General features: G+C 40.6%; 1 protein-coding gene across 1 annotated transcript; it reads left to right on the forward strand.

Annotated features, from left to right (window-relative positions):
* Positions 1-542: 542 nt before the first annotated feature.
* On the forward strand, positions 543-12,437 carry ddx49 (DEAD (Asp-Glu-Ala-Asp) box polypeptide 49). The gene is made up of 13 exons (XM_088350530.1): positions 543-824; positions 2,927-3,050; positions 3,131-3,216; positions 4,631-4,752; positions 4,811-4,998; positions 5,075-5,215; positions 10,898-10,973; positions 11,053-11,129; positions 11,560-11,657; positions 11,729-11,803; positions 11,910-11,998; positions 12,077-12,148; positions 12,288-12,437. Exons 1-13 carry the CDS (start codon positions 710-712, stop codon positions 12,411-12,413), a joined length of 1,389 nt encoding a protein of 462 aa, XP_088206656.1. The 5' UTR covers positions 543-709; the 3' UTR covers positions 12,414-12,437.

Genomic DNA, 12,437 nt, shown 5'->3' on the forward strand with positions numbered 1-12,437 from the left:
CTCACAAATTATTTTATGCATTTAAAAAAGGTACACTTATTATTATTTAGTGCTTGCAGGAAAACTTTTCGCAATCAGCCATTTTTGCTGTCTACATTTGCTTGGAACGGTGTTATGCCGAGAAATGCATCCCTGCCAAGATTTGCATCCCCTGTCGCGGGAGCGCGCACACGTCACTCCCGCTACTTTAACCACTTTTACCTCGTTTTAACTCACTTTTATATCACTTTTCGGGTATTTAATGGCGAACATATATCCAAGACCACTTTGTCTTGCATTTGTTGGGAATGTAATACAACTTAAACCATTCCGTCTTGTATTTGTTGTCAATGTAATCGAACGGTAATGCACACCGTATATAAACCACTTTTGAGCAGGTAACATGTTTATTTAGTCTTTTTCGACTCAAATCGCTCGTACGGCTCTGTTAAGATCCGAGTGGGAGAAATCCGACTTTCCACCCACTGGAATACAGCAGAACTCCCGCTACCTCGTTCTCGTGATCTGATTTCATCCTGACGTAACATCTCATATGGCCGCTAGAGGAGCCCATGTTCATTCTCAACCCAACCCTTAACCACGAAGAGAAGTTTTCGCCATGTTGCGGAAGTGAAAAGCATGCTTGAGGCTTTCCTGTACAAACATAACTTTCTTTTTTATTCTTCACTCACGTTTGTTTAAAGTTTCTGTGCGAAATATATTTGCAAAAATGAGCGACTTTTCGTCGCTTGGGCTCTCCGACTGGCTTATTAGACAGTGTAAGCAGTTGGGCATCAACAAACCCACTCCTGTCCAGGAAAACTGCGTGCCAGCTATTCTACAAGGTAAGATAACTATAACATATTGAAATACTTTTGGCCCCTCTTAATGTTGCACACATAATTATATATAGTTAAAATTTCAATCTATTACATTTTTGAAACACGTCTAAAAATGCACTCTGCTCATCCATCTATCCATTATCTGCAACGCTTATCCTAAGTAGGGTCGCGGGGGTGCTGAAATCCATCTCAGTTATCCTTGGGCAATGAGCAGGGGACACCCTGAACTGGTTGCCAGTTAGTCACAGGCCACACAGACAGATAAGTCACTCGCTCATTCACACCTAGGGACAATTTGGACCCACCAATTAACCTGAAACGCATGTTTTTGGAATATGGGACGAAACCAGAGAGTCCGGAGGAAACCCACGCGAGCACTGGGAGAACATGCAAACTCCACAGAGGAGGTTCGATCTCATGACCTCAAAACTGTGCCGCACAAGCGCCACCCGGCACATACAGTAAAACTAAATTTTACAGCGTACATATGTTGACCTGGAGAGGGATGGGCGCCACCAGGCTTTACTTGCCCAAGACACACCACAGTAAATGTTGCCCCCACAACCCTATTGGTTGAGGGATTTGATTAACCATATATAAGGTAGTGCTTCCATTAAGAACCGAGTCGAAACATTTGATGGCCTGGAGTGGTATAGGCGCCACCAGGCTGTACTTGCCCAAGACACACAGGAAATGGTGCCCCAACGACCTTAGTGGTTAAAGGATTCAACCAACCATATGTGAGGTAGTGTTTCCGTTCAGGACCGGGTGAAAACAGTTGTTGGGCTGGAAAGGTATGGGCGCCACCAGGCTGTACTTGCCCAAAACACACAGGAAATGGTGCCCCAACAACCGTTGTGGTTAAAGCATCCAACCAACCATATGTGAGGTAGTGTTTCTTTTCAAAACCAGATGGAAACATCAGTTGGCCTGGAGAGGTATGGGTGCCACTAGGCTGTACATGCCCAAGACACACAGGAAATAGTGCCCCTGCAACCCTAATGGTTCTGGGACACCACATGTAAAGTTAAACAATTTAATTTAATCCATATACAAAGTCTGGTAAATTCACCAGTGGTGTTTATTAAGAATTGACTATTATGGGTGTTCCAGGCCCTATATCAATACTGATTATTAACATTAAAATGAGGTTGATAACCGAGCTGATATTTATTTGCTGTCAAAGCTTAAAAATGGGGTAAGAAATTATCATTAGTGAAGAAAAAGATCCAAGAATATTTGTTATCAATTTTCAATAAAACTTAAATAGCTTTCTGAAACCGTTTACATTAAATACATTACTTTACAACAAGACTAATCATTCCCAAAACTAACAAGGGGGGAAATGAGCTTAGCAGTAACTCATATAGATGTACATAAAACATTTTTTTTTATTTATTTTTTTTTACAAAAATAATAATGTCAATATAACCCGCTTGACTTAAATTAACTTCAACCAAAAAGCTCATTTACATTTCAAAAGCGCTTGCAAAATTTAAATTGTGTGGGCACTCCTGTTTTAGAGCCAGATTAACGAACTAATGTTATGGTTTATTAAAGAACTGCATGTCAAGAGTTAGTTCTGACATTATTATTCCTGTTTCAGTGGCTCGGCCACGGTCGCTTATCCAATCAGAAGGCATGTGGTAGGTAGTGTCTGAGACAGAGGCCATGAGAGAGAGAGAGGCTTGGCTGCATCTAATCCTAAATAACCCAGTTTTAAATATATTCAATCCGTCGAATAAATGTTAGCCCATTCAGAAATTGTCTCATTGGTTGAATTACAATACTGTATACATTTTAGTTTCTGAGACCCGACACCCCACCCCACCCGCCAACCCCCCATTCTTCTCCTTAATCCCTATAAACAGTACATTGTGTAAAACCTGAGACAAATATGGCTTTTCTCGTGTCTTTTTTGAAAATGGATCGGACGTAATTGAACCAAACTAATGAGTCACAAGGGCAGAATGAGACCAAGCGTGAGTCCGTGCCCAGTCCACCACTTCCATCATGTGCTTTCTTGCAGCTCAGCTAGCAATGACATGAGCGCTGTTGTCCAAGCCTCCAGCTCCATACTGAAGTAAATTTTATTTTGCTCCTAGGTCGGGATTGCTTGGGCTGCGCCAAAACCGGAAGCGGTAAAACGGCTGCGTTCGTGCTTCCGGTGCTACAGAAACTGTCAGAAGACCCTTACGGTATCTTCTGCCTGGTGCTGACGCCCACCAGGTTGGTGTTATTGGATTGCTTTTGCTGCACTCAAGCGGCAAGTGTCTTTTTGGGGCAAACTCTCATCATGTTTTTTTCAGGGAGTTGGCATATCAGATCGCGGAGCAATTTCGAGTCCTGGGCAAGCCGCTGGGGCTCCGCGACTGCATCATCGTTGGTGGAATGGGTACGTAAAGCCAATGTCGGCAGGATTATAAGTGGCAAATCAAGGATTTTGAAATTGTTGTAGGGATTTTCAGGACCGATGCCAATTATTAGTCTTAAAAGGGGGGCAATAACCGGTATTTGGAGCCAAAATTCAATTTTTGTCAAAGCTTTGAAATTGGCATAAAAATGTATTATTTCAAAAAGAAGCAAAGAATATTTTTTATAAATTTGTCTCAGACTTTAATAGCTCTCAATTAATAGTTTCAATTGTGGGTTTGTTTGTTTTTTGTCGACTAAGTTTTAAATTTAATTTAAAAAAGAATTGGAAAATTATTTAAAAGTTTTGAATTTAGTTTCCCTAAGCTTTAAGAACCCTGTATATTAGTCTCCAACTGAACGTGCTTCCCTAAACAAGTTGACGACAGACGCAGCCGTACTTACAAACGAGATAGGTTCCAGACGTTCGTCAGTCGAATTTGTTCGTAAATTGCTTCAGTGCTCTATTTTGTATGTTTAAGGTTTATAAATCTAACCTGTATTGTTTTGTACTAAAAATAAACATTTCATGAAATAGTATGCTCTATCAAGATAAAATTAAGAAAAAATTACTTTTGCTTCAACAGTTAGGCGAATTCCTCCTCTGTGGTAAAAAGTGTCCGAAAAAAAGTGATCCAACCGTTTTCTCAACCGCATCAAGCTTTCTTAATCCATTTTCATTTAAAAAGAAATGGCCTGCCTCTTTTTAGCACTGTACACTACCCATATTGAATGCATGCACGAGATATTAAACAATAAAAACGTTTGGGGAGAAAATGCAGCAAACCAATACTCGTAGTACAGTACACGTATTACTGTATGTTTACACACGAACTAGGAAGGGGAAGCGAATTTCTTCGGGGTGGATGCAAGGTGACTTCTCACAGTGCCACCACACGACGGTAGTGGCGGAAAGAAGTCCTACAGTAAAGTCCTGTACTCGGAAAAAGGTACACACGATACAAAATCTAACTTACAGCAATGTCCGGATATTTTTTGACATCCCGAAAAAATGTTAGTATCTACCGTTTTACGCAAGACGAACGATCATAAGTAGAGGAACCTCTGTACACTTTTTACGCTTTCTTTTAATTGCACACACACATTTCTACGACGCTTGACTCACAGGCGTGTCGGGACGAATTAGCAGGGATGGCTCTCTAATGTTCTTCCTGCTTCAGTGGCTCTGCCACTGGTCGCACATCCAATCAGAAGGCGCAGGCGAGGTTAGAGGGGAGGGGGAGGAGTAGGAGCAAGGGAGAGAGAGTCTCTGCCGCATCAGAGCCTAAATAATCGGTCCGTCAAATAAATGACAATGCTGATCCCGATATTTGTCAAATTCTCAAATATCGGTGCTGATAATCGGTCGATTTTTAATATATTTTTTGCACTGGTAGATATGGTGAGTCAGGCACTTGAGCTTTCCAACCAGCCTCATGTGGTGGTGGCCACACCGGGAAGGCTCGCCGATCACATCCGGAGCTCCAACACTTTCAGTATGGGGAAGATCCAATTCCTGGTGAGTTTGACAGAAAACTAAAACACGAAAAGGTATACTTAGGGACTTTTTGTGGCAGATCTTGGATGAAGCCGACCGGCTGCTTGAGCAGGGCTGCGCAGACTTCACCAAAGACCTGGAAGTTATCCTCGGGAAGGTGCCGGCCAAAAGGCAGACCCTTCTGTTCAGCGCCACACTCACAGACACCTTGGAGGACCTGAAGAGCATCGCCATGAATAAACCTTTCTTCTGGGAGAGCACGTCTGAGTGAGCAGCCCATATAGCACTCATCGTGGCCACGCCCGCCGTGGCACACTATCTTAAACGTACCCTTTGTGTTTAGGACGCGTACAGTGGAGGAGTTGGACCAGAGATTTATCTTGACTCCGGAAAAAGTAAAGGACGCCTATCTGGTCCACCTGATCCAGACCTTCACGGACGAGCACGATGACTGGTCCATCATTATCTTCACCAAAACTTGCAAGTAAGATCATTGCCCACTTTTTTAAGCTTTATTCTGTTCTGATGGATATTAAATGACACATATTCTGTGTTGTTTTTTTTATTTTTTTTTTATCAAAGCCCTTTCACAATAAACCATAGGCCAGTGTTGTCAAACTCATTTTGGCTCAGGGGCCACATGGTAGAAAATACACTCTCATGGGGGCAGGACTAAGAAATTACTTTAATGGCATAAAAACTGCCTCAGCTGTTTGGCTGAGGATTTTTCGGAGTCTCACGTTCCGATTTTTATGATTCAGGGATGTGGAATTTGATTTTTTGATTAAGGGTTGTTTTCCCTCTATATATTTTTTCCTACTGGACATTTGTAAAAAAACAACAATTTAATTCCCACTACAGTTATTTAAACTCATGCAAACTGGAAAATGCCAAAAAAATACCCCACAAACACAAATTGAATGATTAAAACAAATATTTGTATTCATTTATTTTCATGAAAATGTTTACCCAATTTTGGGAACTTTGCCGACAGATTTCATTTTTATCATAAAAAGGAGATTAATCGTCTTTAAAACTTCTGCATAGACACCCAGGTGCTGTTTTCAAAATTTTAGTATTTTTTAATCTAGTGCTAACTAATAATTTCCAACCCCTGGGGGTAAACATCTTAGGTTAGTAGCATCACACACACGTGCTATCGTATTGCCTTAAACAATGCACCTGTGACTTGTACTTTATGTCAAATAACATCAAGATGAGTGTTTACTTAAACCTCTGGTTGAGGAATAGTAGTCAGCAAATACAGCTACTGTGGGAGGTTTGCTTTGGGAGTGGCTTTGGAGACATCCTGTGGACTTATTAAAATCTTCAGGTTATCGTTTGACGCGATGCAGCTCATTTTTCTCCTGAGCTTTTCTGGGCATCGTATCGCGGGCCGAATTATACGTGTTGGCGTTCTTGAGGTTGCGGGTAAGACGAGGAAGAATAAACAAGAGGGAAGCATAGTACTTGTATGGTGGCATGAACTTATACGATTTTGTCATATGCGACTTTTTACCAAAATATTTTGTAAAACAGAAATAATAACCCACAAAAATATTTCTGGGGAAAAATATAATTTAGAGTATTTAATTTTATTTTTTTGCGTGAAAATTACACATTTAAGTCATTCAAGGTTGACACTTACTTTCTTTTACAAATTAATCACTTCAGTTTTTGTTAGGGTTTTAAAGACTTACCTTAAGGCTTGAACAGAGCTAACAATAAATAGTAAATGAACTGCATTCCTTAACCAGTCACTAAGGATCTTCAAAGCGCTTTACAATATACTTCACACTTTAACCACACACACATTCAGCAGTCAGCCCTGTGTCCTCCAACTCCGATTAGCCGGGAATCGAACCTCTGACGCGCTCTACCTCCTGGGCTACACACAATCAATTTTAATATCTGCAGGAAATTCTAAATTTGACAAAACAATAAGATTTAAAAACAAATCAACTAAACGCTATTAAAGAATTAATAATTTACCCAGAATTCTAAGCCAATGGCACAAATTCATTTACGCAAATTGATCAGTGACTCGGTTTTTGACAAGTTCTCACCGTAAACTTCCAATGCTTTCTCCTCCATTCTTGTGCTCCTCAAAAAATTCTGCGTGAAAAAGTGGAGCAAAGGGACTACTAAAAAGCACCGAATGTGACCACCATGATAACAGACAAGAACATAAAATTCGTAACGAAACTGACGAATAACAACAAAATATACCCTCTAAATGCAGTTGGGTCAAAACTAACATAATCTGGGGAGAAAATGCAGCAAACCAATACTCCTGGTCAGTAAGCCGTGGCAATTCCTGGCCCGATTTGTCGGGGCAGGGCGCCACTGACAAAACCCGGGAAGGCGTCCACACAGGCGGAGGGGCTTTAACGTCCATGACCAGGGATCAGAATTTTCCGCGGATTTCCGCTGTTTTTGAACCCCAAAGGCATTCCGACTTTTTCACTTTTTCTCTTGCGTAGCAAACAAATTCAAAATCCGACTGTCTTACTCTTTCCTTTATTGCTCTGGCGCACCCTGGCTCTGGCGCACCCTCCGCCCTGGTTTATTCCTGGACGCTGGCTATTTCAGCTGAAAATGAAAATCTCCATTCTGATCCCTGCATGACGGTGTGGCCGGAGCCGAAGCACTTTGAATTTTGTGTGAGAGGAGAGGCGTCATAAAGCCACGGCCACACAGGGGTGGACGGGATGGGGATGGTGCAGTCTGCAATAATCTGTGCTCTGTGCAGCCTTTTGAGACTCCTTGTGATTAAGGGCGTCACAAATAAACATTACTTGACTTGATCTGGCCAGCGGGCGTATGTTTGATACTTTTGCCATAAGCATTCAATGAATCTATTTCACTTTTGATGCAATGGTAATACCTTTTATGGATATTAACTTAATTTGGTGGAGTGAATTCTCACTAACATGTAATCTAATCACAAAAGCTGAGCCTCCCCCAGGCAAAACACCTACTGTGAATCTTTCCTGAAATCGTGATGTGTTCAAAGACCAGACACACAGTTGGAGATTTGAAATATTACGAAAAAGCTCTGGCATCCATGTGTACCTTTTTTTAGTTGTTTGAAGTGTTCCACATCGAAATACTTTGAAATTACGCTTCTGAAATTTTGTCCTAAATAATCATTTCAAGACAAAGTGCGAGCAAAGCTCTTTTTTAAAAATGTCACAAAATACTACAAATAAGGATACCAACATATTTACCTCCGGTGCAGACTGTGCTGGGCAATGAGCAGTCAGCGCGCCCTGTGTATAGCTGCACCCATTCCTACCACTCACTCAATAACATTGGTCTATGTTCTTCTGGGTATTTAAAGTTTGTTAAGTGGCTTTTAGTCATAAAGTGTCTCAACAATGAACATGGATTATTTAATGAATACCATATGAAGGATTTACTACTGATATGCAGTTAAAACTGTGTCTTTTGCTGTTACACTTAGACCGTAAACTGTAGCAAACACAGTGCCCTTTATATACTGGACCGAACCTTTTGGAAGTTAGTATTTTCTCAGCTTGGGACACGCAAATTATGGCTCTGTGTATAACAATACGATAAGTACGGCGCAAATCCTATTTTATCTCTGAGCCATATGTACTCATAAAAAGACCCATATATGGCTCATTAGGCATAGGTTCCCGTCCATTGCTCTTGGTGCTGCGCTAGAGCTTCTGGGTAATTAAAGTTTGTTGTGTAGCTTTTCATCATTGTAAAAGCGTCTTAACAATAAACATTGTTTAATGAGCTTCCATATGAAGGATGATTTAGATATTTACACACTGACTTTAAACTGTGTCATATATACTGGACTGTCTCAGAAAATTAGAATATTGTGATAAAGTTCTTTATTTTCTGTAATGCAATTAAAAAAACAAAAATGTCATACATTCTGGATTCATTACACATCAACTGAACTATTTCAAGCCTTTTATTATTTGAATATTGCTGATTTTGGCTTACAGCTGAAAAAAACTCAAAAATCCTATCTCAAAATATTAGAATACTTCCTCAGACCAAGTAAAAAAATAATTTTATAACAGCAAAACTAAATCAAACATTTGAAAATGTCCATTGATGCACTCAGTACTTGGTTGGGAATCCTTTTGCACGGATTACTGCATCAATCCGGCGTGGCATGGAGGCAATCAGCCTGTGGCATTGCTGAGGTGTTATTGATGCCCAGGATGCTTCGATAGCGGCCTTCAGCTCATTTGCATTTGTAGGTCTGGTGTCTTTCATCTTCTTCTTAACTATACCCCACAAATTCTCGATGGGGTTCAGGTCAGGGGAATTAGCAGGCCAATCAAGGACAGTGATGCCATGGTCAGTGCACCAGTTACTGGTGGTTTTGGCACTGTGGGCAGGTGCCAGATCATGCTGGAAAATGAAATCCTCATCTCCATAGAGCTTTTCAGCAGATGGAAGCATGTAGTGCTCTAAAATCTCTTGGTACACAGTTGCATTTACTCTGGACTTGATGAAACAAAGTGGACCAACACCAGCAGCTAACATGGCTCCCCAAACCATTGCTGACTGTGGGAACTTGACACTGGATTTCAAGCTCCTCTCCAGCCTTTCTCCAGACTCTGGCGCCTTGACTTCCAAATGAAATGCAAAACTTGCTTTCGTCTGAAAAGAGGACTTTGGACCACTCTGCAACTGTCCAGTGCTTCTTCTCCATAGCCCAAGTCAGACGCTTCTTCCGTTGTCTTGAGTTCAGAAGTGGCTTGACCATGGGAATACGGCTATTGTAGCCCATTTCCTGGACACGTCTGTGAACTGTGGCTTTTGATACCTGGACTCCAGCTTCAGCCCACTGTCTTTGAAGCTCCCCCAAATTCTGGAAGCGGCTCTTCTTCACAATTTTGTTAAGGCTGCGGTCATCTCTCTTGGTTGTGCAGCGTTTCCGGCCACATTTTTCCCTTCCAACAGACTTTTTGTGGATATGCTTTGAAACTGCACTCTGTGAACAGCCTGCTCTTTGAGAAATTTCTTTTTGTGTCTTACCCTCCTGATGGAGGGTATCAATGATGGTCCTCTGGACAGCAGACAGATCAGCAGTCTTCCCCATACTTGTGATTTAGTTTACTGAACCAAGCTGAGTGTTTTTAAGGCTCAGGAAACCCTCTTAAGGTGTTTCGAGTTAATTAGATGATTCAGGTGATTAGTTGAATAGCCTACTTGTATACTTTTTCATGATATTCTAATATTTTGACATAGGATTTTTGAGTTTTCTTAAGCTGTAAGCCAAATTCAGCAATATTAAAATAATAAAACGCTTGAAATAGTTCAGTTGATGTGTAATGAATCCAGAATGTATGACATTTTTGTTTTTTTAATTGCATTACAGAAAATAAAGAACTTTATCACAATATTCTAATTTTCTGAGACAGTCCAGTATATATATATATATATATATATATACTGGACCGAGCCCTTTGATCAATTGACCATTGGCTCCGTGTGTAACAATAGATCAAGTAAATGTGCAAGTTCCTTTTATCTTCAAGCCATATGTACTCATGGAAAGAGCCATTTATGGCTTGTTAGACATAGGTTCCTGAGCCCCGACGTAAAAAAAAAAGTTTCAGCTGGACCTTTCACTCTTAAGTAGGGTGCGTAATTTGAGATGTCCTTAAAAATTTTGAAATTAAATATTTGCTCTATTATGTGTTAACAACGGCTAACTGAGTTCAATGAGCCTTTACATATATCTTTTCAGCGCGCCTATCTACTTTTATCACCGTTCTTCCAGCCACTGAACGCTTTAGGCTTGAGGAAAGGAGGCAGGGGGTGGGGAAAGTAGTATACTTTAACCCTTTATTGATTGCCTGCCGTTTTTCTGGTCAGTGCCCCCATGGAAATTAAAGGATTAATTGTAGGATGAAAATGGTGCAAGTAAGAAAAGGGCAGTTTCAAATATAGTCCAGATGCAAACCCAAACCCCACGAAAGATGAAAAGACTAGTTTTATCATCGACGTCAGAGAGAAAAATGTACGCAGACGCGCCACAGAAGAAGCTTGACAGAGGCTGCAATTATGATTTTAGCCAGAAGATGGCATCAGCAAGTAAAATGTTTTAAAATTATGGAATCCATCTTAGTTGTTTCATGCATGATTTTTTTTCTTTGATGTCCCATAGGAGCTGTCAAATCTTAACCATGATGTTGCGGCTATTTCACTTCCCAACAATTTCCCTTCACTCGATGATGAAACAGGTAAGGAATTCATCAGAACAACCGTAAACAGATATGAGAGAATGTGACGTAAACATTTTTTTTTTTTTAAACTTCTCAGAAACAACGATTCGCCAATCTCGCCAAGTTCAAGGCCAGTGTCTATAAAATCCTGATTGCCACAGATGTTGCTGCCAGGTAAGTTACATTTATCTGTATAGAATTGAATCACAAGTCTCAAAGGGCTATAAAGACCGTCATTACAACATCCCCTGACCTGAAACCTCTAAAGCCAAGGAAAAACTGTTAACGTTAAAGCTCTAGTCATGCTGTCTTTCTCTAACTCGGTCGATTTATGTATTGGTTGAGTTGAATCTTATTAAAAACGATATAGTCATGAGCCGGATAGGTGGAGCCATGTGAGGCTCCATGTGAGACAGCCATGTGCTGTCGCGTGAGAGCCGTTACCGTATTTAAGGTTATTTTTATGTGCAGCAATAACAGTAAAGATTCTTTAGCATAGGCAAGTGTTTTTTTTCCCTAATTTAGGTATCTGATTTACATCAGGCCTGACTGAATTGAGATAATTCAGTGTAATTTTTCAAACCCATCTCATTCTTTTTAACAGGGGTTTGGATATTCCAACGGTGCAGGTTGTCATTAATCACAACACCCCAGGCCTACCGAAAACGTACATCCACAGGGTTGGCCGGACAGCCAGAGCAGGTAGTCACCAGTTCAATGCCCGTAGGAATATTCAGCGTAGTGCTTGTTGACATTTTCCACTCGCCCCCCAGGCAGGAACGGGGTCTCTATCACTTTGGTGACGCAATACGACATTCATCTGGTCCAAGCCATCGAGGAGCAAAGTCGTAAGTCGCAAATGAACAATCTTGTACTCTAAATTTGGTTTAGTAGATAACAGTGGTTGTCAAAACAAGGTAAATAAGATCATTTTGTTGCGCTGTTTTTCTGCAGAGACTAAAATGAAGGAGTTTAAAGTAGAGGAGAAAGAAGTACTGAAGATCCTCACGCAGGTCAATGTGACCAAACGGGAGTGTGAAATTGTACGTACAAAATCAGTTCATTTTTTTTGAATGACAATGACCTCTCACTGAACTATTACCCCGCCCCACCCATTTAAGAGACTGGAGTCTACAGACTTTGATGAGAAAAAGGAGATTAACAAAAGAAAGCAAATGATCTTGGAGGGAAAGGCAAGTTGGTTTTGTTTTCTCAATTTTTTCAGAGTACTTGAGATCTTGGGAAAGCATAGATTTGGAATTGAAAAGAAAATTTGTTGGGGAAATATGTTTCAAATGTTTAAATCCAACTTCATCATTTGTCTGATTCCAGGATCCCGACATGGAAGCGAAGAGGAAAGCGGAACTGGAGAAAATTAAAAGCCAGAAGAAAAAGTTTCAAGATCAGATTCAGAAAAAAATTGAGGGACAGAAAAAAAGAAAATTCAGGAGTACGTGAATAAAAAGTAAAAACAGAAAATGA

This window comes from Urocampus carinirostris, chromosome 12 (assembly GCF_059441175.1).
Source record: "Urocampus carinirostris isolate Australia breed hairy pipefish chromosome 12, RoL_Ucar_1.0, whole genome shotgun sequence".
Classification (NCBI taxonomy): Eukaryota; Metazoa; Chordata; class Actinopteri; order Syngnathiformes; family Syngnathidae; genus Urocampus; species Urocampus carinirostris.

What these genes read in the sequence shown, in the direction of transcription:
- ddx49 (XM_088350530.1), top strand. Translation starts at nt 710, where the DNA reads ATGAGCGACTTTTCGTCGCTTGGGCTCTCCGACTGGCTTATTAGACAG. An exon ending in TGGGGAAGATCCAATTCCTG is followed by an intron (nt 4,753 to 4,810) that starts GTGAGTTTGACA and finishes TTTTTGTGGCAG; the next exon opens with ATCTTGGATGAAGCCGACCG. An exon ending in TGGCCGGACAGCCAGAGCAG is followed by an intron (nt 11,658 to 11,728) that starts GTAGTCACCAGT and finishes CTCGCCCCCCAG; the next exon opens with GCAGGAACGGGGTCTCTATC.